General features: G+C 55.0%; 2 protein-coding genes across 4 annotated transcripts in view; one reads left to right on the top strand and one right to left on the bottom strand.

Annotated features, from left to right (window-relative positions):
- The window catches only part of EPHX1 (epoxide hydrolase 1), a 34,265-nt gene extending 28,173 nt beyond the window's left edge, over positions 1 to 6,092 (top strand). For both annotated transcript variants that reach the window (XM_055147154.1, XM_055147153.1), the window contains exons 6-9: positions 322 to 530; positions 1,792 to 1,900; positions 4,637 to 4,762; positions 5,669 to 6,092. In XM_055147154.1, coding sequence (XP_055003129.1) covers positions 322 to 530; positions 1,792 to 1,900; positions 4,637 to 4,762; positions 5,669 to 5,870 — 646 coding nt within the window. In that variant the 3' untranslated portion in view covers positions 5,871 to 6,092. The remainder of the gene's footprint in view (positions 1 to 321; positions 531 to 1,791; positions 1,901 to 4,636; positions 4,763 to 5,668) is intronic.
- Positions 6,093 to 6,237: 145 nt separating this feature from the next.
- TMEM63A (transmembrane protein 63A) overlaps positions 6,238 to 27,369 on the bottom strand; it is a 39,162-nt gene continuing 18,030 nt past the window's right edge. The window contains exons 10-24 of one of the 2 annotated variants that reach the window (XM_004605517.2): positions 25,760 to 25,830; positions 22,610 to 22,690; positions 22,259 to 22,382; positions 21,974 to 22,107; positions 20,769 to 20,906; positions 18,966 to 19,119; positions 16,270 to 16,376; positions 16,031 to 16,117; positions 14,368 to 14,430; positions 13,486 to 13,648; positions 11,425 to 11,530; positions 11,136 to 11,303; positions 10,210 to 10,325; positions 9,834 to 9,896; positions 6,238 to 7,271 (exon numbers count right to left, since the gene is read on the bottom strand). In XM_004605517.2, the coding sequence (XP_004605574.2) occupies positions 7,104 to 7,271; positions 9,834 to 9,896; positions 10,210 to 10,325; positions 11,136 to 11,303; positions 11,425 to 11,530; positions 13,486 to 13,648; positions 14,368 to 14,430; positions 16,031 to 16,117; positions 16,270 to 16,376; positions 18,966 to 19,119; positions 20,769 to 20,906; positions 21,974 to 22,107; positions 22,259 to 22,382; positions 22,610 to 22,690; positions 25,760 to 25,830 (1,743 nt within the window). In that variant the 3' untranslated portion in view covers positions 6,238 to 7,103. Of the gene's footprint in view, positions 7,272 to 9,833; positions 9,897 to 10,209; positions 10,326 to 11,135; positions 11,304 to 11,424; positions 11,531 to 13,485; positions 13,649 to 14,367; positions 14,431 to 16,030; positions 16,118 to 16,269; positions 16,377 to 18,965; positions 19,120 to 20,768; positions 20,907 to 21,973; positions 22,108 to 22,258; positions 22,383 to 22,609; positions 22,691 to 25,759; positions 25,834 to 27,369 lie in introns of both variants that reach the window. The other variant, XM_055147152.1, reaches the window with a different exon arrangement.

Raw genomic sequence — 27,369 nt, 5'->3', positions numbered from 1 at the left:
GGCACTCCCCTGGCCAGGCCTTGGCTAAGCCCCAGGCACTTTGACATCTGTCCTCCTGCTGTTCGCGTCACATTCTGAGCTGGGAGCTCAGGTTGAGAGGGCAGGGCTGGGTGGAGGCAGGAGGATCAGGGACTGGACTTTGCTGATGAGAGACTTGACTGGAACTTTCCAGAAACTTTTTTTTTTTTAACTTCCAGCCACCTCCTCTACCCCAGGTGGCTACCCCAGAGGGGCAGATGATGAAGGGGGCTGGTACGGGGCTCCCCCTTCCCACCTCCTCACCTCGCCAGCCCCTCCTCACCTGCCTCTCTCTGCCCGCAGGCACGTGAGAGGCCTGCACTTGAACATGGCGTTCATTTCCAAAAACAACCACTTCTTCACTCTTCCCTTGGCCTTACGTTTCCCGAAGTTTTTCGGCTACACTGAGAGAGACATCGAGCTGATGACCCCCTTCAAGGAGAAAGTTTTCTATAGCATCATTCGGGAGAGCGGCTACATGCACATCCAGTGCACCAAGCCGGACACTGTGGGTGAGCACCAGTGGGGGCCTCCCAGAACCCCTAAATAGAGTCCCCGGGGGATGGGGATAAATGCCTCTTGCGGGAGCCCGGAGTTCTCCAGCCCCTTGAGCTATAGTTCTACCTGGCCATGAGCCACTTAGGGGCTGAGTATTCAACCTGACTTCGACCCCCTGATTCTGCCATGCCAGAGCCAGTGTCTTCTGGGGAGAAAGTAGAGAGGTTGGGGAGGCTTTGGGGGGTGGGGCCTCTGGAATTTATGCAGGGGCAAGGGTGTCTGGGTAGACACAGACATACACAGAATAGGAGATGCCAAGCCCCATTTCTGTCATTTTACAAAATATTAAAATGTGGGACTAAAGTGATAGAACAGTGGGTAGGGCGTGTGCCTTGCACGTGGATGACCCAGATTTGATCCCCAACATCCTGTATGGCCCCTAAACACTGACAGGAGTGATCCCTTAGCACAAAGCCAGTTAGCTCTGAGCACCCCCAGCTGTGGTCCCCCCAAACAAGATAAACAAAATAAAATCCCAGGTATGTATAGTGAGCACACATCAAAGATTCTGTTTCCTGAAGTGGAACCAGTAAAATGGTAAAATGTTTGGGAAACCAGTGCTGGGGCCTGGAGAGAGCTTAGCAGACTGAATTCCATGCTTTCGCACGCAGATCTCGGGTTCAGTCCCAGGCATCACAACCACTGAGAATGCCCCCCAGTCATGGGGCCGGGAGTAGCCCCCACATGTATCCCAGAACTGCCCATTGTGGCCCAAAACAAAAAACAGTGCCAAGGCAATGAGGATCCTTGAAAGAAAATAAGTCTTGGCACTGAGTAATAGCACGGAGTTGAGACACTTCCCTTCCATCCGGGCAGCCCTAGTTCAAAGCCCCTGAGCACTGCTAGGAGTAAGCTCTGACACCACAAGGTGTGGCCAAAACACAGGAAAAAATAGTGCCAGCCAGGGAGATACAAAACTCCTGCAGCATCACAGTCTAGGGGCCCAAGAGGTAGTGCAGGAGGCGAGACACTTGCTTTGCATGTAGCAGACCCAGGTTCAATCCCCGGTACCATATATGATCCCTCAAACATTCCCAGGAGTGACCCCCTGAGTTCAGAGCCAGGAGTTAACCCTGAGCACTGCCAGATGTGCCCCCCCACCCCCGCAAATCAAAAATAAATCAATAGCACAGGTAAGGCCAGCCCCACCGTAGAGCTGAGGTCCTGCTCCCTGAGCCTGGGCCTGAGCCATGCGCCTGCCCCTCCCCTTGCCAGGCTGTGCCCTGAACGACTCTCCCGTGGGCCTGGCTGCCTATATCCTGGAGAAGTTCTCCACCTGGACCAATTCAGACTTCCGAGACCTGGAAGATGGAGGACTGGAGAGGTGAGTATGTCTTCCCCACCCCGGCTCTGGCCAGCAGCCGCCCATACTGCTGCCTCATCCCCTCAACTGTTGGATGACCCCAAAAGCCTCACCCTGGGACACTGGCCTCAGTTTCTGGATGAGTCTGAGGCTCACTGACTGGCTCCAAGCCTTGTGGGTCAAGAATTGGGCGCAGGGGCCAGAGTCATCGTCTAGCAGGTAAGGTGCATGGCCAAACCCGGTTTGATCTCCAGCATCCCAGATGGTCTCCTGAGCAAGGCCAGGAGTGATCCCTGAGCACAGAGCCAGGAGTAAGCCGTGAGCATAGCCAGTGTAGCTCAGAAACAAAACAGCAACAAAAAATATATATAAGGTGCAGGCCCTAGAGAGCTCAGATAGAGATTCAGGCATTTACCTTGCACAGGGCTAGCCCAGTTCAGTCCCCAGCACCCACCAAAGTCCCTGAGCTCTACTGTGGGTAGCCCACCAGAATAGGGTGCAGTGTGGCAAACAGCCCGTTCCTGGGGTCAGATTGTGCACAGGACAGTGAGCACCCCTGGACTGCCAAGCCTCTCCCGAACCCTGGCAGCATGGTCAGCAGACTGCCCTGCGAGGCTGACCCGGGTGGTGGCTGCAGAGAACCCGGGGCAGGGGTTGGGGGCCAGGGGGCACAGAGACCGTGGCCTGCTCTGCATGACTCCAGACCCAAGCTTGGGCTTCAAGTTAAGGTCCGCCCTGTTTTCTCTTCTTCAGTTTTTTTTTTCCTTTTCTCTTTTTTCCTTTTTGGAGGAAAAACAAAAAACACACAGTTGTGCCAAAAATCAAATTTTGGGTTTTTTTTTGGAGCGGGGGGAAATAGTAGTACTCTGGGCTTAATCTCAGCTTGCTCTCAGGAATCACTTCTGGTGAGGTTTGGGGACTGGAATTGAAATTGGGGTGGCTGTGTGCAAGACAAGCACCCTCCCCGCTGTGCTGTTGTGCTGTTATTCAGGCTCTCCAGCCCTTCAGAGACACAGGCAGCAGGTACAGTGTGGGGAGGGGCCACACCTGTTATGGGGTGGGACTTGGTCTAGGCCCCGCCCAGGTCCCAGTGCCGGAGCAGCTGGGACATATGAGAGGGACAAACACATCATGGGTTCTGAAGACACATACAGAGGACCTTGGGAGTTCAGAGGAAGGAGAACTCACCTGTCTGAAGGGCAGGAAGGGGAAATGGCTATCGGAATCTATTTGAGCCAGGACAAGTACATTTATCAGGTGGAACAGAGTGGAGAGGGCCAGAGCAGGGAGGATGTTTGCCTTGCATGCGGCCGACCTCCGTGTGATCCCTAGCACCCTGTATGGTCCCCCAAACACCATTAGGAGAGATCCCTGAGTGAGGAACCAGGAGTAACCGCTCAAGAGCGTCGCCTGATGTGACCCAAAAACCGATAAATAATTAAAGAGTGGAGAGAGGGGAATTTAGGCAAAATGAAAATCAAAGGCTAGAGTTATTAACAAAACAAAACAGTGGGTGTGCTCAGAAAGGGTGTCTGAGGCTAGAGGCTGGAACAGGTATGTTGGGGCCGTGCTTAGAACACAGTCCTGCAGACAAGAGTGCTCCAGCCCACCCCTGGGGTCTGTCCCCAAGACCGAGTGACACTGCATTGAGCACCCCTTGGCTCGGGGTCGGGCCCTGCACCTTGCACAGAGGCGAGACTCCACTATACCCTCCCCTTCACCCCCCCACACCCCACAACTCCCACAGTCCTGCCCGCCTACAGGGCAGACGTGATCAGAGATCTAGAAAGATCTCCGACCCCAGATGGTTGTGCCCGTCTTCAGGCTGTGGTTGGAGCTGCAGGGAGAAGGAGGCCCCGGCCAACTCACTGAAGGCAGCCGCGGGTTTAACTTGATTGAAGCTGCTCGGTTCTCCTTGGCTCATTTTGTGCCAGAGCACCCTCACGTGTGAGGAAGCCCTGGGTTGGATTCCCGCCACCACAAAACAAAAATAAATAACAAAAACCAGAGCTAGTCATTTTATATGAAAAATTGCATTTATTCATTTTTGCTTTGGGGCTGCATCAGGCAGTACTCTGGAGACCCTGTGGTGGTGAGTCTTGAACTCAGGTCTCCCCACATTCAAAGTACATGCTCAACCCTTTGAGCCATCTACCCGGCCCCCAAATCCTATTTCCAAAGCTGTTCAGTTTATCTGGGTGCCTGTTCCAGGTTGCTGCTGCAAGAGGTCCAGGATTCGGAATGGGAGGGACGGAGGGCTAAGAACAGGTTCCCGAACAAAAGAGGCTTGTGCTTAGGGACTTCCAAGGCCATGAGGACGGACCAGTCAAAGTGCTTCAGCCCAGTTCCCCTCACCTGCCTTTCCCATCTGGGTTGTACCTGGGGGCAGCAGACGCCACCCAGGATGGCACTGAGCACGCACAGACCCTTCCTGGCATGTAGCCACTGTGGGCTCAGTGACCCTGGGTTGAGCTGCCCGTGGCTGGGGGGCAATAGGGTAGGGGGTGGCACCTCCCACCCACACCTGGCAGCGAAGTGAGGCCTGAGGGCCAGCTGGGCATGGTGGGACAGACAGCTGGCAGGGACAGCTGCTGCTTGTTGTTGCTTTTGTCTGGGGGCCCTGCCCTGCGGGTTCAGAGGTGGCTCCTGGGATGCTCAGGAGACCGTGTGGGACCGGGGAAGCACGGAGTGCGGCGGCCCCTGCCTCTCACCCCTGCACCCATGCTGAGGGTGGTCCTTCCGATTCTGCTTTCCCAGGAAGTTCTCCCTGGACGATTTGCTGACCAACATCATGCTCTACTGGACCACAGCCTCCATCACCACCTCCCAGCGCTACTACAAGGAGAACCTAGGCCAGGGCATCTTGACCCAAAAGCATGAGACGTAAGCCTGGCTCAGTGGGGTCTGGGGTCTCTGAGGGGGGACCCCAGAGGCGGGAGCAGAGGAACCACTGAGGCTGAACTGGGAGGGCCAAGGCATGGAGGGTGTGTGGGACAAGACCGGGTTCAATGGAGGGGGCTGGGAGACAGCCCAAAGGGCTGAGCTTTGGTTCCCAGCCCTGCATGCTATGGCCTCAGCGCCCACCCAGCACCGAGTTCATCCCAGGGGCTACATGCCACCTCCTGCCCCTAGGCAAGGGCAGGGCAGCCCAGTGGCTCCCTATTCTGCTGGCCCATGCACCAAACAGCAGACTCAGGTGGGCTGAGGATTCCCTGAGCACTGCATGGCAGTTCCCCCCGCCCTAACCATAAAGGGTAGAAGGTTGGGGTATTTGGAGAAATCCTTATGCCTTTAGAATTAGCTCATGGAGTAGCCAGAGTGATAGTACAGCGGGGAGGGCATTTGCCTTGCACCTGGGGCTGACCCTGGTTTGATCCCCAGCATCCCATATGGTTCCCTGAGCCTGCCAGGAGTAACCCCTAAGCATCACTGGGTGTGACCCCAAAACAAACAAAAGAGCTCATAGAGTGCACACGGCCAGGTTCCAGATATCCTCAGGGCCTCCCCACGGGTCACGAGGCTGCCCCCCCCCACACACACACACCCTTTCTCCACTTCCCCATGTCAGAGGCCTCGGGGCAGCAGGGAAAGGGGGCAGGTGGACAGGTCCAGGCTGCCTCGGTGGTCCTTCCTGAGAAGAGGGCTGGAGGGGGCATTTCAAACCATGACTGTTCTTTGGGGCTCCAGTGGGTGGGCAGCCTCCCCCAGCCCTGAATGCTGTACTAGGGGCAGAGAGCGGGGTGCCAGCCTCACCTCTCAGTGGGGTCTCTTCCCCTGCCACCCCTGCAGGATGAAGGTCTACGTGCCCACGGGCTTTGCGGCCTTCCCCTGCGAACTCTTGCATGTGCCCGAAAAGTGGATGAGGGTCAAGTTCCCAAAACTCATCTCCTACTCCTACATGGCCCGCGGGGGCCACTTCGCTGCCTTCGAGGAGCCGGAGCTGCTGGCCAGGGACATCTGCAAGTTTGTGAGGCTGCGGGAGCAGCAGTGACCCCAAGTGCCTGGCTCCCGCATACACCCACCCGGGGCCGCTCCCGTGGGAGAGGGGTCGGCAGGGAGTTCTCCAGGGGAAGAGGCCTTCCCTTTCCGAGTCTGCTCCATCCCCTGCCCATGCCGGCACCCTATGCTCACCCTCCCCCCCCTCCGCCCCCTGTGCATCCCACACCGTAAGCAACACGGCTTTGATAATAAATGACTTTACTTATAAGAACAGCTGGAGCCTGTGTGTGTCCTGCCCAGGACTCCCACCAGGAGAGCAGAAGGTCTGCATCGGGGACAGGGGCCCAGTGGACCCTCATGGGGGAGGACAGGAGGGCCAGCGGGATGGGGTCTGGCCCTCCAGCAGCCTGGGGCAGCTCAGCACAGACCTGCAAGGCTGGGTCACGACTGGGGACAGAGGTTGGGAGCCGTCACCTCCGCCACACACACACACACACACACACACACACACACACAGGCACACTACATCACTTGTGCCTGTAGGCCCAAGAGGCTGATCTGAGGGGCCCAAATTTGCAGGCCAGCCCTGCAGCCCAGGGGAGAGAGGAGGCCCAGGATTGCCGTCCTTCCTGCCAAAGTCACAGCCACACACCCTGCCTGGGACCCTCCACTCCCTGCCCCCGCCGCACCCTCTCCCCTGGCTCCGAGGTGGGTTACACATGAGGAAGATGGGCAGATGGGATGAAGGGCTGGGCCCCGCGTCCTCACTGGTACAGGACCCCAGCAGACACGGCAGTGCCAGGTCGAGGCAGGCAGGCAGGAACCCACATTCCCTGGAGGCAGCCGGCTGTGCTTCCACAGAGGGAAGGCAGGCACAGAGGGAAGGAACAGGCCATGGCCCCCTGTTCCTGCCAGTGGTGAGCACTTTGGTTCCCAGCTGTGCGCACGCACATGCATGTGTGTGTGTGTGTGTGTGTGTGTGTGTGTGTGTGTGTGTGTACATCCTCCTGTGACCTGAGAGAGTCACTGCCGCCAAAGGGGGCCCGGATGGCCGGGCTCTATGATGATCATAGTGCCGGAACGGGCAAGGAGAGTCTGGAGCCGCACGTGCTGTCCCACTGCTGGGACCGGGAGACCCTGGTGGGCCCCTGAGCCAGACTGGAGTCGTTCTACCTCCATTTTTGTCCACCGTTGCCCGTAGGTGGGGAGAAGTCAGTCCCGGGCTTGGCTGGGTCGGAACCAAACATCTTCTCCACCTGCGTCTCTCCCTCACAGTGCACTGCCCTCAGGCCTCTGGGTAGGCCTCGGCCCCGCTGGGCTCTGGGCTCTGGGCCTCACTGGGCCCCGGGAAGGTCCCGCTGATGTGGCGGACGGTGCCATAGGTCTGCTGCTGCTGCGGGGACAGTGCTGTCCTCTCCGAGGCCAAGCTGTTCAGGATCCGAGGCACGTAGGGCTGCCAGCAAACAGGGCGTCTGTCAGTACTGTGGTGGGGTGGGCAGGGGCTTCCAGACCCGGTCATCCCCCACCCCTGTCCCCTCCCGCAGGACACACAGAAACAACACCTTTTAAAAATTAAAGACAGTGGAGCTGGAGAGACAGTGTAGTGGGTTAGGCTCTTTCTTTGTACATGCTGGCCCAGGTCCAATCCCCAACACCCCGGTGATTCCTTTAGCCCCACCAGGAATAATTCCTGAGCAGAAAGCCAGGAGTAATCCCTGAGAATCAGTGGTGTGCCACCCTCCTCCCCCCCACACCAAAAAAAAAAAATTAAGAGCGATAGTACAGCAGGAGAGCCTGGCAAGCTACCGAGAGTATCCCGCCCGCATAGCAGAGCCTGGCAAGCTACCCGTGGCGTATTCAGTATGCCAAAAATAGTAACAACAAGTCTCACAATGGAGATGTTACTGGTGCCCACTCGTGCAAATTGATGAACAACGGGACAACAGTGCTACAGTGCTACAGTACAGCAGGAAGGGCATTTGCCTTGCATGTGGCCAACCCAGTTTTGATTCCCAGCATCCCATTATGGCCCTTCAAGCACCTCCAGGAGTAATTCCTGAGTGCAGAGCCAGAAGTAACCCCTGAGCATCACCAGGTGTGACCCTAAAAGCCAAAAAAAAAATTAAGAATGCAGAGATAAGACAGCGGTAAGGTGTTTGCCTGGCATGCAGCCAACAAGGTTTGATCCCTGACTCCGCATATGTCCCTGAGCACCACCAGGGGTCACTCGAGCACAGAGCCAGGAGTTAGCCCTAAACCATCAGCTGTGACCCAAACTCCCCCCAAAGAACAAATGAGACCAGAGGTAGCTCAATGCACTGAGCTGGGTTTGCACGCAGGAGCTCCAGGCTGAGTCTCAGCATGACATGCTGCACCCAGAGCTGCTGTCAGAGGGACGCCTAAGCACAGAGCTACACCTATCCCAAGTATTGCCAGGTGTGACCCTAACGTAACATCCCCCCAAATAATCGGGGGCCAGAGAGATAGTACAGCAGGTACTATGGCTGACCTGCATTCAATCCCTGGCATCCCGTATGGTTCCCCGGGTACACCCAGGAATAATTCCTGAGTGCAGAGCCAGGAGTAACTCCTAAGGATTGCCCAAAAACAAAGCAAAGAAAAAAAAAAGTGGAGGGCGCACACAGCATCATTTGCCAGCTTCCATGGCAGAACTGCGGGCTCAGGGAAAGCAGTATGCCTGTCTCAGAGGGAAGCACCCCTGTCTCAGCAACCAACACTGTCTCCTTGGGTGGCTGAGCATGCTGGCCGGGATTTCCACGACATAAAGGAACCCGGGTGGGTATCTTACCCCCAAAGCCATGTGCCCCCAGGCAGAATCTGGCACTGTTCCTCCCCGACCAGACCAGTGCAAAGACAAGGCATGTACGTCACCCACCAGCCTATCGGGCATTGTCACAGGGTACCAGGTTAAGGAATCAGAACCCTCTCCAGGGGGGCTGGGACAGCCCAGGAGAGATGTCTGGAGGTGCCTGACTCTGCCCCAATCCTGGAGGAGCCTGGCCTAGAGAGCCCCGCCCCAGCCCACCCTGTCCATCCGGAGGCCAGAGGTCAGCTCTGCCACAACTCAGGGGTCCTGTCTCACAGTAGGATCATGGAAGCAGGCCGGGACCTGCCACAGAACAGGGGTCACATCAGTTGGTTGAATTTGGAGGAAACTGAGCTGGGACCGCTTTGTGTGACCGGCAGAGGAAGTCACGCAGACAGGTACAGCTGATAAAACTTATCATCAGGGGCTGGAGTGATAGTACAGGAGGTAGGGCATTTGCCTTGCACGCGGCTGATCCAAGTTCGATACCCTGCATCCCATATGGTCTCCTGAACACTGTCAGGAGTAATTCCTGAGTGCAGAGCCAGGAGTAACCACTGTGCATCACCAGGTAGGACCCACCCTCCCCCCAAAAGAAGCAAAAAGCAAAAAAAAACAAAAACAAAAACAAAACCCTTATTATCATAAGCCCTGTCATGAACTGTACTGGAAATTACGGTGCTTCAAAACCAAAACCAAAAACCAGGATAAGGGCTGGGGCTGGAGACTCAAAAGACTCAAAAGACTCATCTGTGTGTCTTGCTTGCAAATTCCCAGCCCCACGTGGTATCCAGAGCACTGCCGGAAGCAATCCCTGAGTACTAAGCCAGGAGTAGCCCCTGAGTCCCGCCAGGTCCATAAGCTAATCCAAGTAACTACTCTGCCTCATGAAAAAATGACCAGTACACAGGCCTGAAAGGCAGGGCCTCACTGAAGCCACCCCTATCACCAGGCACTGAGCAGAGGACAGCCAGCAGGATCCTGAGACCCCAAGGCTGGGCACACAGCAGGGTCACACCAGCTCTCCTAGGTGGCTTCTTTGTATGGGGGATACATCCTGAGGGACACATCTCAAAGGATGTTCGTTCAGAGACGCAACACGGATCTCAGCCTAACAGGATGGCAGGAATACGTCTGCGAGGCCGTGGGTTGGGGTGCTGGGCTTGGTGGGCAGGGACTGTCACTCACTGTCAGCGGTGCAGGCACAGGCACCTCGGTCTCACTTCCTTTGTCATTCTCCATTTCCTCCGTCTGCAAAAAACAGCAACAACTTACAGTGATCCGCAGAACAGACCTTCCTGACTCGCTCTCCGAGCAGGCTGTTAGCACGCAGGACCCTGGTTGTCATCACGCACAGCTGCCCACCCCAGCCCCTCAGAGGGACAGGGGGCAGGACAAAGCAAGGGGTGGACAGGGCAGCACCCTGGGCACCCTTCCTGCAAGGGGACATACCTCTGGAGGAGGCTGCACAGCCTTGTAAAGAGGTGGAGAAAATGTGGGAGTGAGCCCCCCACCTAATGCACTGGGGTCCTGGCAGCATGGGGCGGGGGGGGGGCGCCTTTACCTTGTAGTTCAGGGGGCTGAGGTGCTTGAAGCAGCCGAAGCAGGTGTAGCCCAGGCAGACCAGGATGGTAAGCAGCAGCACCAGGAAGGTGAAGAGCGTGAGCGGGGCCTTCAGACCTGGGGACAGAGGCACGTCAGCCGCCGTAGGAAGGAGAGCGGGCACGGCTCCCCTCTGCCGGAGCAGACAAGCATCATGAGTGAAGATGGGAACCAGGACTCCCCCTACCCCAGTTCCCCAGCCCGGAGCAGTGGCCCATTGGAACCACATCCCTAGCCCAGAGCACAGTGACCCATGGATAACTGCCACCTTCATGGCATCAACTTAGTGCCCGAGTCCAGCGCAACTTGCCCGCTTCCTTGCTGGCTCCAGGCTTTGGGGCCCTGGGTCAGGGGGCTCAAGGCTCCCCCTACTAGGTTGGGGCACATCAGGGACACCCACCTCTTCGACCTTCTGCTATCCCTCAAGAGTATGTTTTCTTCCTGTATGTTCTCACCTCTTCCACACTGTGAGATGTGAGGACCAGGCCCATTGGCCACCCCACTCTGCAGCCAGGACCAGCTACCCCATCTTCCCATCTCAGCAGCCCAGAGATGATAAAGGGGGAATGGATCCAGAAGTCACCACTACAGCTCCAAAGCCACCTTGTCAATCTTGCACTGAACCAGCCTTCACCCTGGGACTACCCCCTTCTGATTGGAAACCCAGTGTTCACCCCGGATCTCAACTATACTCCCAATCAGATTTTACTCTGAAGTATCATCTTCTGATTGGACACTCACGCTGGGATACTGTCTATGGAATGGTCACTGAGTGAATGCTATTAAAGCAGTGAGCAGGTTGGTTGGCTGCTGTGGATGTCCGACTCTGAGGCCAAAGGCTGCTCTCACCATTCCCGCCTTGACCGTAGGAAGAAGAAGGGCACTCACCAAGGCGTAGGAAGGAGAAGAAGTAGAGCCAGAAGAGACACAGGATGGGAGCGGCCAAGGCCTGGCTCACGGCTGCAAAGTGAATCCTCTTCTCCAGCTTGGTGGGGAGGTAGGCAAAGTAGATGTTGTGCCGGTCCACCATGTGCTTGAGCAAGATGTAGATGAGGCCTGTGGAAGTGGGTCAGGAGCAGAGAGCCCTAGCTGGCCACCAGAACCTCTGCTCCCATCCTGGGGGCTTGGGGCGGTAGCTATCAGTGCTTTGGGGAAAACGTGGCTCTAAGACACTCACCAAAGGGTGCGATGATGGGGCAGGTGATGCTATAGGCCATGATGACGGTGAAGACACACAGCGTCCAGGCGTACATGGCTCCAAATTCATACTCGAATGCCTGGTTCTGGGAGGAGGGGCAAGGACTTCAGAAACAGGGGATTTGGTTGCTCCCACCTCTTTTTTTTCTTTTGTTTAGTTTTGGAGACACACCCAGAAATACTCAGGAGTTACTCCTGGCTCCGCACTTAGGAATCACTCCTGGCAGGGCTCGGCGAACCATATGGGATACTGGGGCTCGAACCTGGTCACCCATATGCAAAGCAAATGCCCTACCATCCCACTGTACTATCTCTATAGCGCCTACCCCCACCGCTTGAGGTGCTCTCTGTCCCACCACAAACCTCCTCACTTCACTCAACTCCAATCAGACCTCCTAAGACAGCGAGTCACAGTTTTCTAGCATTTCTTGTGTCTGGAGTCATTTCTTCCACTTGGCCTAGAAACCCTTGCAGTGTGAGGGGTAGGGGTCAGTTGGTGCAGCTGAGGGGAGAAGACAGTGATTCCCTCACAGACTGCAGTTGGCCCAGCTCTGCTCCTTTTGTCCGAGTGTCATGGGCACACATGTGTGTGACTTCCCACAGCTTAGAGGATGAGCCTGCACAGAGGCAAGGCTGAGCTTGATTTTGTTTTGCTTTTTTTGTTGTTTTGGGGTCACACCTGGCGATGCACACGGTTTTCTCCTGGCTCATGCACTCAGAAATTACCCCTGGCGCTGCTCGGGGGACCACATGGGATGCTGGGATTCGAACTGGGGTCAACCGCGTGCAAGGCAAACGCCCCACCCACTGTGCCATTGCTCCAGCCCAAGGCTGAGCTTGGAATAAAACAGGCAGTGGGCTGGGGCTCTGGAGCTCCAGATGAGGCCCAGGTTCCACCCCCAGCATAGCATGCTGCTGAGTTCTGCCACCAATAGCACAGCTTCAGAAAGAGAAAGCACATCATTCCCAGCTTCCCTTTCCTGGATCTGCTCAGTGGAGGAGAGAGAACTTTCAGCAAGCAGTCCAGGGAATCGTGGAGAAAGGCCCTGTGTGGTCATCTTAAGAATGTGAGATAGTGGGGGCTGGAGCAATAGCACAGCGGGTAGGGCATTTGCCTTGCACGCGGCTGACCCGGGTTCGATTCCCAGCATCCCATATGGTCCCCTGAGCACCGCCAGGGGTAATTCCTGAGCGCAGAGCCAGGAGTAATCCCTGTGCATCGCCGGGTGTGATCCAAAAAAGAATGTGAGATAGTATAGCAGGCAGGGTGCTTGCCTTGCACACAGCTGGGTTCAATCACCTGCACCTCATATGGTTCTCTTGAGACTGACCAAGAGTGATCCTTTAGCACAGCCAGGTGCCAAAACCAATCAAAACCAAAGTTAGGCAAATGGAGCTGAGAAGATACATCGAAGGGCTAGAAGACATGGCCAGCATGCAAGAGGCCTGAGTCTGGTTTCTGCACCCTCCACTTTCCCTGCCCCAACACCTCTGGGTTCTGCCCTGGTAACCCCAAAGTACTACCATAGGTGCCCTGCTGGCCCCTGGCACTCGCTAGTCCTGTGCAGCACATCACCAACCCAAGTACTGAGTCTTCTGACACACACAGCCGGACAAGTATCTCTGGGAGTGTCCCCGGGGGTCCCTGAGCACAGTTTGGGAGACCCCCGTCCCTCCTGCCCCAAAAATCTTTGCACGTGGATGTTGATGAAAAGTGTTGATTCCAGAAAAATGTGATCAGATTGTTAAAATGTGAAAGGCAGAAGCACTCCCTCCACGCGGGTTAGCCTGCAGAGGCACCAAAGACACCTGGTTCCTGCAAGAGCGCCTCGGCCTTTACCCACTGATTGTGCACAGTACCAGCGCTTAGCAGTGACTGGGCAAATGCCCAGGAAAGGAAAGTTTCAGGTGAGTTGCCCTGGCCCCGCCCCACCTCTCTCCAGCCCACTGCGCAAGCCCCGCCCCGCGGTGTAGCCCCGCCCATAGCGTGGCCCGCCCACAGGAGTCCCGCCCACTCCCCGCGGTCCCGCCCCTCCCTGACCTGCTTGACGTTCCTGCGCTCCGCAGCTGACTTGGCCATGATCATGCGGAAGGTGTAGAGGATGAGGCCGGGCAGGCGCAGCAGCTCCATGCCGTTGCCGATGAAGGCCGAGGCGATGACGTAGTTGACAAAGAAGGCTCCCTGGTCAGGCAGGAAGACGCACCTGGGGGGCCAGGCAGAAGTGGAACCCATTTGAAATAATTCCCCTATCTGCCGGGTGGGCGCGGCAGCCGTGCCTACAAACATCCCTTGGAAAGTCAGTCTGAGCCTCAGGGCCTGCAGCGGGACCACCAGGGACTGAGGCAGAACAGCAGCGAGCTACTCTAGGCCTCCGGCTCCTCATCTATTAAATAACTCAATGACCTCATAGCTTCTTGTACAGATCAAGTGAGAACCGGCATGAATGGCTTCTTAGATCAGAGCTATTACCGGTAAGTGAACGGTACAAGCTTAAAGTGCTGAAAAGGCACAGTCAACAGTCAACTTAACCCGTCTCCAGGCAAAAATAGACCAGATCGTCTTTCTGGTTGCAATGAATCTTTAAATTTTTTTTTCTGTCCTTCTCTATGACACCACCGAGATCAGCTGCTCCTTCTCCCCTGTCGGCTCCATCCTCAGTAAATTTCACAGAATGAATGAAGTGCCGCTCACTGCTCTAATGCCTAGATTAGCCACATTCCTGGGCAGAGAGCAGAGTGGGTCAGCCTCCAGGGTGCAGCCCCAGGCATGGCCTGGCCCAGTCAGGAACCTGAAGGCCCAGGATTGGTCTCTGGGAGGAAGATGTCTGTCCTGAAGCACAGCCTACCCCCAAGCCCCCAACCTCCAGTGTGGCTCCAGCCCGAACCCCAGGGGGCACAGGCACCCAGCCTGACTGATACTTACTCCAACCTGATGGCAGCATCTGCAGACTTTTTGTCAAAGAGCCACCGGAAGAAAAAATCCAGACTGAAAAACAAATGAATTCCACAGGAATTTATTTCCAAGTGGGGATCACTACATACCTTTCCAGTGTTTTCCTGAGCTCAGTAGGCCACATCTCAAGGTTGACATTTGTTCTCTAAGACAGCTACTGTCCTGTGACTTCGCAGGGCTGCTAAACAGAGCTCAGGAGGCCCGGGCCCCTGGCAGTGATTCTCGCCATCTGGCCAACGGTGCAATGCAAGGGCCCCCTGATGCCGTGCTGCTCCAGCCCAGACCACCTGGTGGTACTCAAGGCCTCTAGGGCCACACTTGCAGTGTTCAGGAGACCATGTGGTGCTGGGAACAAACTAGACTTGGCCACTTTTGAGACGTGCGAGTTAAGCCCTAGCTCTCTGCTTTCACTCAACAGCCTGAATTGTAAGGGGCTAGAGTAATAGCACAGCAGGTAGGGCATTTGCCTTGCATGCAGCCAAACCAGGTTGGATTCCAGCATCCTATATGGTCCCCTGAGCACCACCAGGAGTAATTCCTGAGTGCAGAGCCAGGAGTAACCCCTGTGCATTGCCAGATGTGACCCAAAAAGAGGAAAAAAAAAAAAACAGCCTGAATTGCTTCCCCAGGCAAAGCCAGGATCAGACCCTCCTGAACAAGGGTTGTGAAAGTTTTGTTTTTTTAAAAAAAATTGTTTAAGGTTTTTTGGTTTTGTGGGGGGGGGGGGTCTGTGTTTGTATTTAGATCAAACCCAGGTCTTCACCACATAAGGCATCCACTGCAACACCAGGCTACATCCCCAGACCCCACAAAATTGTGTTATTTCTTTATTTGGGGGCCTTACCCGCTTGTGCTGGGGAACTCTGCAGTGCCAGGAATTGAACTCAGGGACTCATACCTTCAAGACAAGTGCTTTACCCTTGAGTCACATCCTGGTCCCACCCACACCATTTTTTTTTTTTTTTTGCTTTTTGGGTCACACCCAGCGATGCTCAGGGGTTACTCCTGGCTTTGCACTCAGGAATTACTCCTAGCGATGCTTGGGGGACCATATGGGATGCCGGGGATCGAACCCGGGTCGGCCGCGTGCAAGGCAAACGCCCTACCCGCTGTGCTATTGCTCTGGCCCCACCCACACCATTTTTTAAACTTTTTAAATTTATTTTGATTTGGGAACCATGTGTGGGACCAGGGTTTGAACCAGAGTCAGCTGCATGCAAGGCAAACTCCCAATCCACTATACTATCTCTCCTGCCCACAGAATTAACAAAAAACCACGTGGTTTTTTGGTTCTGTTTTTGGGTTTGTGCCACACCCGCCAGTGCTCAGGAGTTACTCCTGACTCTGTGCTCATAGATCACTCCTGGCAGTGTTCAGGAGATCATTTGGGGTGCCAGAGATCAAACCCAGGTGAGCCACATACAAGGCAAACGCCCTACCCGCTGAACTATCATCCCCCCACAGCATTTTTCTCAAGAAAGAAAATCAGTGCAAACGGGCCAGCACAATGCCTTCCACATGTGTAAGTGGCTGAAATGTGAGGGTTTCGATCCACCCCTAGACCATCCCATCCCGGCTCCAGGCTCTCCAGCTGTGACCTGGATTCAGTTCTGAGCAGGAGAGGGAGAGCTACCTGGTGAGGCCGAGGGAGGGCAGGATCAACACCATGAAGATCAAGAAGATGTAGACTTTGGTCACCATGATCCGGTTCTCCCCTGACCTGCAGGAAGTCAGAGGCAAGAGCTCACAGCCCTGGACCCAGTCCTCCGGGTATCACCCAGTCAAGCTCCTGCTGTTTCCCCCCCCACCCCCGGTGTCCCGGTGCAGGGGCAGAGACCCCTCGCTGGGGCAGGGCCATGGTCTGGCACTCACTTGGTCCAGTGAGACTCCAGCAGCGTTGAGTAGTAGACGATGGTGGGGAGCAGAGCGGAGAAGGACCACAGGAGGAGGGTGGGGAAGAACTGGCTGATGATGGGGTCCTAGGAAACAGTGTGCGGAGCAGGGTCAGGAGGTGCTGCCCTGCCGTGTGGCCTGTTCATGAGAAGGAGTGCAGGATGCTGGCACCTTGCAGGGCTGACTCGAACAATACAGATACAGACTCCAAGGCCACTGACACATGACTATAGTCAAACACAGTTGGTTCTTCTTCTTTTTTTTTTAATAAATAAAAATTATTTTCTTTTTTCCTTCTTATCCATGACTTCTGCATCTCAGGGATCAGTGGGGAAGGCACTTGCCTTGCATGCAGCCAACCTGGGTTTTGTAGGATAACATAGCCTCAGTAGTTTAGGTTTATTGGGTTACTCCCGTTACAGTGCTCCTATTCCTCTTTGTTTATTTGTAGCTTCTTTCTTAGTGTTCTGTTGACTTGTAAATAATGTTTTTTCTCTTCTCCTTGAGTCCTTTGCATAGTTTATTCAGAGCAAGTCCTTTTTGTATGGACACAGGAAGACTTAACAAATGTTATGCTTTTGTAACCTGGGAGTCATTTGAATCTACATGATATTTTCCTCCAGGGCATCTGTTCTCTTGACCTAAGCCTCAGCTGCCCTTACTTCCTAGCACCCCCAAAGCACGGTCCCGACGTGGGACAAGAAGGACCCAGGGCAAGCGGTGAGTTGTGTGCTACCCTGGCATCGAGATGGGCCTGGCCAAAGTGCCTAATGCTTAACTATAAGTTAAGAGCTTGATCATGGACAAATGCTGTCATGATCCAAACAGTGATACTAGATTTGGACCCTACTAGGGTGAGGAATGATTAATTTGGCCTGAGTGCTGTGGTCTGAGCCTGTGACAAGATGTTGCCAGGAGAGCTGCCTTGCAAGCCTCAATGTATCCCTTGCGATGTCCATACAAAAATGACTAGTATTGAGATGTTAATAAGTTCCTGGACTAAGGAAAAGAAAAAAACCTTAAGAGTGAGGAAGGGCTTTGGAGTGCCCTGCCCTCAGGAAGGGCTTTCTTATGTTGATTTGGCTACCTGGCTGGTTGTAGCCTAGAGGGCAAGGTGGGAGAGACAAGTAGGAGGAGAGAGAGAAGCCAGAGAGAGGCAGAGTTGAGCAGTAGATCCAGAGAGAGGCCGGAGCTGGGAGTGCGGGAGATGAGAAAGTTTGAAGATTGAATAAACGGTAACTAATCAGCAACCAGCTTGGTCCTCATTCTTCCTTCGCCTGTCCTTGACCACCGGCCGTCCTGATCCAGTCCACACACTGCGGTTCCAGAGCACCGAATGCGGGTGGTGAGACAGAGCCGCCCGGAGAGCCCTCGAGTGCACTCGCCCCTCGGCGTTCTTAGTTTTTTACAGGTTTGACACCTGGAACCCCTTTTGGTCAGCCACAAGTGATCGCTAGCTGTCTCCTACCCCAGCACCAGTAGCTGTGATGGTGGCATCCTGGGGTGACTCTGGTGGCTCTTGAGCACTGCTGGGCATCACCCTCACAACAGCAGCAAGCAACATAAACACATATTGGACAGGAAGTTCCTACTTTTTAGAAGTTTGTACGACGCTGCTTTAGCAAAAGACTCACATTAGAGGGGCTGGAGTGATAGCACAGTGGGTAGGGCGTTTGCCTTGCACGCGGCAGACCTGGGTTCGAATCCCAGCATCCCATATGGTCCCCCGAGCACCGCCAGGAGTAATTCCTGAGTGCATGAGCCAGGAGTAACCCCTGTGCATCGCCGGGTGTGACCCCCCAAAAAAAAAACCAAAAAAAAGACTCACATTAGACCCTATCTCCTCTGATGGGAAGAAATTCAAAGAGGAGTTTGTGTTTGTGACAAAAAGCAAAAGAAGCATCAGCCTCTGTCCTGGTGGCTTCAGGTCCCTGAGGGCTGAGAGGCAGCTGCAGGTGCCGCCCCAGGCTCCATACCATCCATGCCTCTATCGTGACACTCCTGCTTCCATGTGTGTTCATGTGTTATTAGGCTTTATGTGTGGTCTGGTATAACTCAAGAGGTTAGTTTGGGGCCTGAGAACACATTTTTTTAGTGTACATTAATGGGAGCATATCCTTGGCTTATGAATGCTTTGTAGAAATGCTCTACTTTTGAGCCAGAGCAATGGAATAGTGGGTACGGTGCTTGCTTTGCATGTGGCTGACCTGAGTTCGACCCCCAGCACCACATATGGTCTTCTGAGCACTGCCAGGTGTGATCCCTGAGCACAGAGCCAGGAGAAAGCCCTGAGCACCAGGAGTTGTGGTCCAAAAACAAACAAAAATACTTTACTTTGAGAGACTGGAGAGATAGCACAGGGGTTAAGGCCTTGCATGAAGCCAGTCCCAGTTCTATTCCCAGCACCACTATGTTCTCCTGAGCACGGGCCCAAACCTCCCCCTCCCCAAATGAAACATTCTACTTTCAGATCACTGGGGAAACCAGCCTAGAGCATTGCTCTAAAGATATTAATATAAGCCTGACCAGGCCTCCCTGCTCCAACTCAACCGCACAGCCAGAGGGACACAGCTCCTGCCTCAGTGCCCCTCACATTCCTTGGTCCCCATATCTTCACCCCCACTCCCCACCCATGCCCTCATGGCCAGGGATAGCCGCGCAGAACAGTCACTCACATTCAGCGCATGGATGGGTTTGGTGACGTTGAACTTGTCCATGGTGGATAGGATGATGGAGGGGGTGGTGAGGAAAAACAGCCCCACGAAGAGGATAAAGTTGATGCCCAACCACTGCAGCCACCAACGGTAACCCTGGATCGAGAGGTTTTTCCTGCAGGTGGGGGTACAGAGAGGAGGGGCTCAGCACCCCAGCAGTGCCTGAGGCACAGGGGGGTCAGAGGGCAAGCTGCAGACAGGCTGACGCCTCATCTCAATCTCTGGAGGACAAACAAGAGCTGGAGACACAGCACAGTGGGGCAACCGGCTTTAATCCCTGGTACCCCATATGGTCCCTCAAGCACCATCAGGAGGGATCCCTGAGCAAAGCCAGGTGCGACACCAGAAACAAAAAGACAAGCTTGATGTACTGACCTTCAGCTACAAAATCAACTTTGGGTCCCTTGTGAGCTCAGAGCAGAAACAAGGTTATCCCCTGTTCACGTGACTCCCAGCTAGCATCCAAGCAGATGCCTCGAGCACGCACACAGCCCAAACAAGGCTCAAGCGTGGCGGTTCTGAGGCAGAGCTGTGAAGGCTCTGTGACTGACCTGGGACACATTCTCCCGAGGGTGGCCCTGGCTGAGAGGCAGGGAGGAGGGGGCTGGGGGACACAGACACAGGCCCAGCTGCAAAAGCCTCGGCCTTTGTGTCCCACCAAGAACACCAGAGACAGGACAGGGGGGTAAGTAAGGCCTTGCATGGAGCCAGTTCCAGTTCTATCCCCAACACCACTATGTTCCCCTGAGCACAGAGCCCGGAATTGCTCCTGATCAAACTTCCCCCTTCCCCAAATGAAACATTCTACTTTCAGATCACTGGGGAAACCGGCCTAGAGCATTACTCTAAAGATACTAATATACGCCTGGCCAAGTCTCCCTGCTTTGATTTAACAGCACAGCCAGAGGAACACAGCTCCTGCCTCAGTGCCCCTCACATCCCTTGGCGCCCGTATCTTCACCCCCACCCCCCACAATGCCCTCTTATGGCCAGGGATAGCCGTGCAGAACAGCCACTCACATCCAGCTCATGGATAGGTTTGGTGATGCGAACAAACCATGACCAAGTTCACCAGTTCACCAAGGGCAGAACCGTCAGAGGCGGAACTAGAGCCAGTGAAAACGAGCACCAGCATTAGTCCTGGGTGAGGATCAGAGGCCAGACTGATGACTCAGGGCGGCTACTTGGCTGCCCTCACCTCAGCACTGCTGCTTATCACTTGCTACATGCCCACAGGGACACAGCCGAGCTCGCTAGCAGGTCTCCAGGCTAGAGAAAGGCTGGCTCTGGGCCTGGTGTAGCACACCCAGTACAGCAGCCACAGGCCACCCACGGCGACGGAGCTCTGCAAAGTGGCCAGTATGTTGGGGCCAGAGTAATAGCACAGCGGGTAGGGCATTTGCCTTGCACACGGCCAACCTGGGTTCAATCCCTGGCATCCCATATGGTCCTCTGAGCACTGCCAGGAGTGATTCCTGAGTGCAGGGCCAAGAATAACCCCTAAGCATCGCCAGGTATGACCCCCCCCCCCCAAAAAAGAAAGTTTAAAACAGCACTGCAGGTCACCTTCTATTCAGCTGGGAGGCACCCTGGGTGCAGCCCTGGATGAGGACTCACAGGCAGATTACAGACCCCACCCTGGGCCCCCAGAGCCCCAGAGGAGTGAGCATCTCCCCAGCCGCAGGTCCCAGCCGTGCTTCCAGGGACAGGGCAGCAGCCAGCAGGGGCCCAAGCCTCATCCCGCCCTCCAGGCCTGGGGCTCACCAGCAGATGTCCTCGGGGTAGGTGGCAAAGGCCACGGTCCACCTGGAGGTGCAGAGCTCACTGCTGTAGGGGGACGGCTGGGTGTCCCCGCGGCACCGGAGACCCTGGCACTTGCAGGCATTGAAGTCTTTCAGGATGCTGCCAGGAGCACAGACAGCGTGAGCACCCAGGCCGGCCTAGGTACCACCCCGCATACACACACACACACACACACACACACACACACACACACACACACACACACACACACACACACTGCTTCACTGCTTGCACTGCCCAACACCCCACTCTACCTTGGGCCCGCCCCTCTGCCCTGGCCAGGGGCTGGAGCTCCTGTCAGCCCAGGCCTCAACCTTCCCTCACTGCTCCCCATGATACTCACACAACCCTCCCCCCAACCCCGTTTCCTCCTCAAGACTCCCATGCACCCCCACCATCTCCTCAGCTCCGACTCCATCCCCCCAGCCCCCACTCCTATCTCCGGCCACCCCTTCCCTGTCCCCGGGCCTCCTCTTGGCCACAAGCCCCCACTTCCAGGCCTGTGGGACACACCCGAGCTTGTGCCCAGCTGCAGTGCCCAGGCGCCAGGCAGGGCCAAAGTCCTGTGCTCGGTCACCTCCCCCTGCATCCCTATTCCTTCCTTGCCCCCTGTCGTCCCCATGGTGAGGTGACTGGGATCCTGGGCTCCCTGGACCCTGAGCACCTGGCATGCCCAGGGGTCTGGCCGCAGAGGCCTGCTCCACAGCAAGACAGAAGCGCATGCCCAGAGGGCTGAAGAGATTGGACAGTGTGGAGGGCACTTGTCTTGCATGCAGCCCACCGGGCTCCATCCCTAGCATCTCATATGTCCTACGCACCACCAGGATTAAAATAGAATATAGAGCCAGGAGTTACCCTGAATATTACCGGGTGTGTCCTCCAAATCACCCCCCTACCCAAGGAGAAGAAACTGCGCATGCCCAGAAGGCTCCATGGCTCTGCGGTGGGTGTCTGGAGGACAGTGGCACCCATCCTGGTAGGGAGAATGTGGGGCACTGAGCCCCCAGGGGTTTCTGGGGCTCAGGTGGAAACCCTGCACCCTACGGAAGCACAAACCAAAATGCTGAGTCTGGGGACTGCCTTCCCAGGCACTGTCCCCACCCCGGGGGAGGGTCACGGAAAGCCCTCAAGCTACCCCCAGCTATATGGAGTGTGCCCACACTCACAAGGTGGCCATGGATTTCTCCCGGAAGGTGACAAAGGCCATCCCCAGGGGTTGGGACTGGACCCTGAGCTTCTCCTCGGCTGTCCGTGCCACCAGCTGGTCCTTCATACGCGTGTAGTAGGAGATGGCATCCTCCTGCAGGGAACGTGCTGCTGTGAGGCAGCCCCAAGTGACGGAGAGCCCGGGAATTCCCCCCCCACACACACCCCACGCCATGGTCCCAGCCATGCTTCCAGGGACAGGGCAGCAGCCAGCAGGGGCCCAAGCCTCATCCCAGGGGTCTCACCCGCTCACAGCCCGGCACTTCACAGCAGCAGAAGTGGCCACAGGGCTTGGGGTTGATGAGGGTCCGCTGGCCCGTCCTGCCCTGCAGGTTTGTGTAATAGTTCAAGTTCTTCTCAGTCTTCTTTCTGCAGTTGGGGGCCCCGGAGGGCAAAGGTCAGAATCATACTCCAGTGCTGAGACCCCCTTCACCCATGTCCCATTATCAGTCACCCCCAGAACCTGGAGTTGAGCTTTCTGAATGAGCCGGGGTCAGAGTCCCTTCCTCTCCCTTCCCACCTGGGAGGTCCAAGGCCAGGAAGGCGGGGAGGCGGGGTATAGAGGGGTGACAGTGAGAGAGGCACAGTCCCCTCACCTCTCCTTGCACAGATCTATCAGCTTGGCCACGTCGTAGCACAGCTGGGCTTCCACCACCTCACACGTTGGGTATGCGTCCCTGTTGGGGGGGGACAAAAGACAGCCATTGGCAAGATGCCCCAGGGGAGAGACCCCCAAGCCTTCAAACGAGTGAATCATGACGGTCTCTTGCACCAGAGCAAACTGCAAACTTCCTTTCTCTTCTTTCTCTTTGCCTCTTTGCCTTTTGCCAAAGGGGAAACATTTTGAAATTAAACACAAAGAGGCCATGTGTGTGTGTGTGTGTGTGTGTGTGTGTGTGTTTGGGGAGCTTCACCCAGCAGTGCTCAAGGATTACTCCAGGTTTAGTGCTGAGAGGTCGCTCCTGAGAGTGCTCAGTGACGTGTGGTTCTGGGGTTTGAGTCCAGGGCCCCTACGTGCAAAGCACATGCTCCTGCCTGTGCTCCATCTCTCACAAAAGAGCCTTTTCTTTTGTCTTGGTTCTTTTTTTTTTTTGGTCTGCTTTTGTTGGTTTAGTTTGGGGGTCACACCTGGCTATATTCAGGGCTCACTCCTGGCCCTACTCTCAGGGATCATTCCTGGCAGGGCTTGAGGGTCATATGGGGTCCTGGAGAACAAACCCAGGTCGGCTGCATGTAAGGCAAGAGCCCTGTCTGCTGTACTATCCCTCTGGCCCCCAGGAGCCTTTTAAACAGCATCCAGTGAACTACCTGCAATTGACAAGTGGATACCCTCTGGGCTCTACATCAGTGGTTACTTCTCATGTGGAAAAATGAACATGATGCATTATCCCCCCAAAGGAACAGATTTCTTTTTTGCTCTTGGATTTGGGGGCATACCTGATGATTTAGGGCCATACCAGATGGTGCCTGGCACAGTGTTCAGGGTACCAAGTGATGCTTTGGATTGAACCCAGGGTTTCTGCATGCACAGAAGCCCGTGGTGTTCTCTCCTATGCCCCAATAGAATAGCCTTATTGTCTGGGGCCCTCACTGGAATGCCAGGCAGTTTGTGACCCTTTTGTTTTGGGCTGGTTTTTTTTTTTTTTGGTTCGTTTGTTTGGGGACTACTCCCGGCAGTGCTCAGGGCTTCTCCTGACTCTGCATTCAGGATTGACTCCTGGCAATGTTTGGGGGTCCAAATGGGTTGCCAAGGATCAAACCTGGGTCGGCCATGTGCAATGCAAGCACCTTACCCACTGTATACTATCTCTTTGGCCCCAGTTTGTGACCATTCTGAAGGTCACTGACTTTTAAAGCTCAAAAGAGACTGAGGACCCTCAGTCAGAAACTGGCCACATGTATCATAGTCCCGGGGAATCCCTGGGCACACGTGGCATCTGGGCTCACTGTGGCCACACAGCATCTAAGTGCTGTCCTGCGTGACCCTCCCAGTCATCTCTGAGTATTGTCCCCACTGGACATGGAGGAAAACAAGGGCTGGGGAGGTGAAATACATAGGGCCCCAGGGTCTCACAGCCAGGGACTGTCTGAGCCAGGAAAGACACCCATGTCTGTAGCCACCATGCCGTGCTTGCTCGCCACAACACCTGTTCTCTGTAAACAGTACGAGTAGACTGGACACGCAGCCCAGCCATGGCCCACAGCACAAATCAGTGCCTGCTGAGTTGCTGACAAAGGACTCAGAGGAAACTGTGGCTCTTTTGTTGTTGGTGGTGGTGGTGGTGGTTTTTTTCGAGGGGGGGGGGTTGGGTCACATTTGGCGACGCACAGGGATTACTCCTGGCAGTGCTCAGGGGACCATATGGGATGCTGGGAATCAACCCGAGTTGGCCACGTGCAAGGCAAATGCCCTACCCACTGTACTATTGCTCCAGTCCCAAACTGTGGCTTTTTAACCCAAGTTCAAGTCCTCCAGCCCAGGGTCTGGAAGGTTCCTGGTCCTACTTGTCCCAAACCCCTTTCTGATGCTCCTCCAAGGCCTGCATTCCTCCCAGGGAAGGATCCTGGAGTGGGCTCCCCTCGGCAGGGCGACCCTGGACTCTGGGAGGACAGCGCACAAGCAGGAGACCTGCTGGGGGTACTCTGCACCCACAATGCCGGCTGGCCTGGCTCCCCTCTGCTCTCCTGGCCGCTCTCCTCCCTTTCCTTTTCCTTTTCTTTCCTCTTTATTTCCTTCCTTCTTTCCTCCCTCCCTCCCTCCCTCCCTCCCTCCCTTCCTCCTTCCCTCCCTCTTTCTTTCCCTCCCTCCCTCTCTTCCTTCCTTCCTTCCTTCCTTCCTTCCTTCCTTCCTTCCTTCCTTCCTTCCTTCCTTCCTTCCTTCCTTCTTTCCTTCCTTCTCTCTCTCTCTCTCTCTCTCTCTCTCTCTCTCTCTCTCTCTGTGATGGGGGCCATACCTTCTGGTCCTCAGGGCTCTGTGCTCAGGGATCACTCCTAGTGGTGCTCAGGGAGCCATATGGAGTGGCAGGATTGAACCAGGATTGGTCACATGCAAGAAATTACACCCTATACTATCTCTCCAACCCAGGATTTTCTTTCTCTCTTTTCTCTCTTTCTTTCTTTCTTCTCTCTCTTTCTTTCTCTTTCTTTCTTTCTTTCTTTCTTTCTTTCTTTCTTTCTTTCTTCTTTCTCTCTCTTTCTTCCTTCTTTCCTTCCTTCTTCATTTCTTCTCTTCCTTTCTTTCTTTCTCTCTCCTTTATTTCTTTCTCTCTTTTTTTGGTGAAGCAAGATGGTTTTGTTAAACCTTATTTAGAAAGATATGAGAGGAGAGAAAGAAAGAAAGAGAGAAGAGTGTGTTCAAGTGAGAACACAGACTTGTTGAGAGTGGAGAATAAGCAAAGATTCAGAGACAAGCAGGTGAGACACGTATACAAGAGAGAATGGGTTTGGAAAGTTAAATATTGGGATCCCTTTCTTTGCCCTTGTGCTCCCCACACCTTCAATTGCACCCATACCCTGGCCTGTACTTGGCTATGGGGATGCCGTGGCCAACACCTGTAGGACACCAGTCAAGGTGTGTCCGCAGCACCAGTGGGGCCAGATGTGCAGCCATCCAATGCTCAGGTGCTTCTCAGATCTCAGCAGGGATGCAAAAGGAAGACAGGTGTGCACTAAGACCCTGGGCCCCCGAGATGACACTGGTCCTGCCCAGGGCAGGTCCTGATTCCCTCCTGCCCCCACATCCATACCGGAAGTGGCTCTCCACAGTCTCCTTCCTGGTCTCTTTGGGGAGTCCTGTGATGAACAGAGTCCGCCTCACCTGCTGGAGAAGCACATTGAAGAAGTCACCAAAGGCAACTCGGTCTGCAGGAAGCCACTTTGGCATATGCCGCAGACTCCCTGCCTGAGAGAAAACAGGCGGACTCAGAAGGCTCAGGTGCTCCCCGTCCTGAGCCGAGGTAGCCCGGGACAAGCCTTTTACAGAGCATCCTCTTCATACAGGGCTTAAGGCACTTCTCTTGCATAAGGTCAACCCCAGATTGATCCCAGGCAAGACACATGATCCAAGGAGAGCCACCGGGAGTGATCCCTGAGCACAGAGCAAGGAGAAAGCCCTAAGCACAACCAGGTGTGGCCAAAAAACAAAAACCCCACAAACAAAAACAGCAACTTCTTCCAGGGGCTCCTGGACACATTCTTGGAGCAGTTCCAGAAGTCTCTGCATGTCAGGAAACTGAGTCAGACACAAAGGAGGTGGGGGCCTAAAGCAGGTTGGAGAACCCAACCCAGAAGCCAGGGACAGTAGACCTCGGGTAATGGCTCATTACAAGAAAAGTAACCCCCGTCACTATATTATTAGGAGCTGGCCTCCTCAGACATCATTTTTACTGCAAGTTGCTGTTTGGGGGACAGTTAAGCAAGGACTTGCTATCACTGAAACACCCCCACCTTTTTTTGATAAATTATACATTTTATTTATATGTCACCTTTCAAAGCCAGAACACAACAAATTTCACTTTCTAGAAAGTCATCTTATTAGAAATACGTGAAGCGCACTTAATACATGGCAGTTTCTTGGGGCGACCAGTACGGTGCTCTCCAGTGGTTCCCTCAAATGAAGGCTTGGTCCCCTTGCCCTCTAGACAGACTGAAACGATCAGCTCTGCAGATCAGAACTTGCCCCAGAAATGAAAGTGGTGAAAATGAGCTTCAGACATGGGCCTCCCATGTCTGAAGTACAGCAGAAACACACATCTCACCCCCAACCAGGGGCCCATCTTGTTGGTTAAGAGGCCCCCACAGCCCACCCCAGAGGGCACAATCTGGGCCCCGAGGCACTCAAAGCCCCGGTCCCAAATCAGCCACCGCATCTCCACCTTCAGGCTACAGGTGACATGAAAGAGTGGTGTGCAGAGAGAGGGGGTAGCTCTCAGTCCAACTTAAGGGATGTTATTAGAATCAAGAGCTACAAGCCTAAACCCACAAATCTGAGGCCTAGTTGGCAGACTGGAAGGAAAATATCGAAGTAGACCATGTAAGGAGAAGAGATGGGTCAGAGCTGTATGTGTGGCACCACGTCAGGACCCCAGTTCAAACCCTGGAACCCCAAGGTCCCCCAAGCACCAGGTGTAGCCCTGGAGGGCCTCAGCACCACTGGGTCCAAGCATTGAATCATCTGGCCCAGCTGATCAAGAATTGCCCGGGGTGGCCCCTAGGCCCCCTGAGCCTTGTTTGGGAGACCCCCCAAACAAAAACTAAGAGCTGAAGAAAGTAAGCAATAATGCCAGATGTGGTTGCCCCGCCCCGCCAGAGGCATCCCAGAGCCAGGAGTGAGGCCTGAGCACTACTATTGGCCCCA

Source organism: Sorex araneus, chromosome 9 (genome assembly GCF_027595985.1).
Source record: "Sorex araneus isolate mSorAra2 chromosome 9, mSorAra2.pri, whole genome shotgun sequence".
NCBI lineage: Eukaryota > Metazoa > Chordata > Mammalia > Eulipotyphla > Soricidae > Sorex > Sorex araneus.
The sequence above is the reverse complement of the archived record's forward strand: the minus strand, read 5'-3'. Positions and strand labels throughout refer to the sequence as shown.